Source organism: Malurus melanocephalus, unplaced genomic scaffold, assembly GCF_030028575.1.
Source record: "Malurus melanocephalus ecotype Western Australia unplaced genomic scaffold, MMel_1.1 scaffold_3967, whole genome shotgun sequence".
In the NCBI taxonomy this organism is placed as follows: domain Eukaryota; kingdom Metazoa; phylum Chordata; class Aves; order Passeriformes; family Maluridae; genus Malurus; species Malurus melanocephalus.
In genome coordinates, this window is record NW_026627199.1 from 1 (window position 1) to 1689 (window position 1689).

At 42.3% G+C, this 1689-nt stretch overlaps 1 protein-coding gene across 1 annotated transcript in view; it reads right to left on the bottom strand.

Moving 5' to 3' along the window:
• Positions 1–1446: 1446 nt before the first annotated feature.
• The window catches only part of BOP1 (BOP1 ribosomal biogenesis factor), a gene marked incomplete at its 3' end in the record, with an annotated part of 1569 nt that continues 1326 nt past the window's right edge, over positions 1447–1689 (bottom strand). Inside the window, exon 2 of the mRNA XM_057389203.1 lies at positions 1447–1657. Within this exon, the coding sequence (XP_057245186.1) occupies positions 1447–1657 (211 nt within the window). The remainder of the gene's footprint in view (positions 1658–1689) is intronic.

Here is a 1689-nt window from a genome sequence, read left to right on the forward strand (position 1 = left end):
GGTGAATTTTCTCCGGATTTTCGTGAATTTTCCCTGGATTTTGGTGAATTTTCTCAGGAATTTTCCCCAGATTTGGGTGATGTTTCCCGATTTTGGTGAATTTTCTCTGCATTTGGGTGGTTTTCCCCAAATTTCAGTGAATTTTGTCAGGAATTTTCCCCAGATTTGAGAGATTTTCCCTGAACTTCGGTGAATTTTCTCAGGAATTTCCTCAATTTTTCCCGGATTTGGGTGAATTTCCCCCCGGATTTGGGTGATTTTCCCAGGAATTTTCCCCGGATTTTGGTGAATTTTCTCAGGAATTTTCCCTGGATTTGGGTGAATTTTCCCCGGATTTGGGTTAATTTTCTCAAGGATTTCGGGAATTTTCCCTGGATTTCGGTGAATTTTCTCAGGAATTTTCCCCAGATTTTGGTGAATTTTCCCTGCATTTGGGTGATTTTCCCCAAATTTCAGTGAACTTTCTCAGGAATTTTCCCCAGATTTGGGTGATTTTTCCAGAATTTAGGTGAATTTTCTCAGGAATTTCCAGAATTTTCCCCAGATTTGGGTGACTTTTCCCCGGATTTGGGTGATTTTTTCCCGAATTTTGGGGAATTTTCTCAGGAATTTCCCCGGATTTGGGTGAATTTTCTCTGGAATTTTCCCCAGATTTTGGTGATATTTCCCTGGATTTTGGTGAATTTTCTCTGGAATTTTCCCCGGAATTTGGTGAATTTTGTCAGGAATTTTCCCTCAATTTTGGTGAATTTTCTCCGGAATTTGGTGAATTTTCTCATGGGATTTTGGGAATTTTCCCTGGTTATAGGTGAATTTTCTCAGCAATTTTCCCTGATTTTTGTGAATTTCCCCTGGATTTTGGTGAATTTTCTCAGGGATTTGGTGAATTTTCTTAGGCATTTTCCCCAGAATTTGGTGAATTTTCCCCCGATTTTGGTGAATTTTCCCTGGATTTTGGTGAATTTTCTCTGGAATTTTCCCCGGAATTTGGTGAATTTTGTCAGGAATTTTCCCTCCATTTGGGTGATTATTCCCATATTTTGGTGACTTTTCTCACAAATTTTCCCTGGATTTTGCTAAATTTTCTCAGGGATTTGGTGAATTTTCGCAGGGATTTTGGGAATTTTCCCCAAATTTTGGTGAATTTTCTCAGGAATTTCCCCCGGATTTGGGTGAATTTTCTCAGGAATTTCCCCTGGATTTTGGTGAATTTTCCCGGATTTTGGTGAATTTTCCCGGATTTTGGTGAATTTTCTCAGGAATTTCCTCCAGATTTGGGTGATTTTTCCCAGATTTTGGTGAAATTTCTCAGGAATTTTGCCCAGATTTGGGTGAATAATCCCTGGAACTTGGTGAATTTTCTCCGGGATATGGGTGATTTTTCTCTGGAATTTCATGGTTTTTTCCCAGATTTTGGCGATTTTTTCCGGAATTTCGGTAGTTTACCCCGAATTGGGGTGAATTTTGTTGATTTCGGTGAATTTGTGGCGCTCACCCTCATCTTGCGCTGCCGCGGGCACAGGTAGAGATCGAGGCAGCGCTCGAAGCGCTCGTGGATGAAGCGCGGGAACGCGGGGACGGCGCGGAGAGAGCGGAAACGGCGCGGGAGGAAACTGAGGCGGCGCTCCGAGGGCTCCTGCTGCTGCCAGGCTGATTCCTGGGGCGAAAAACGGGAAAAATGGGAAAAAA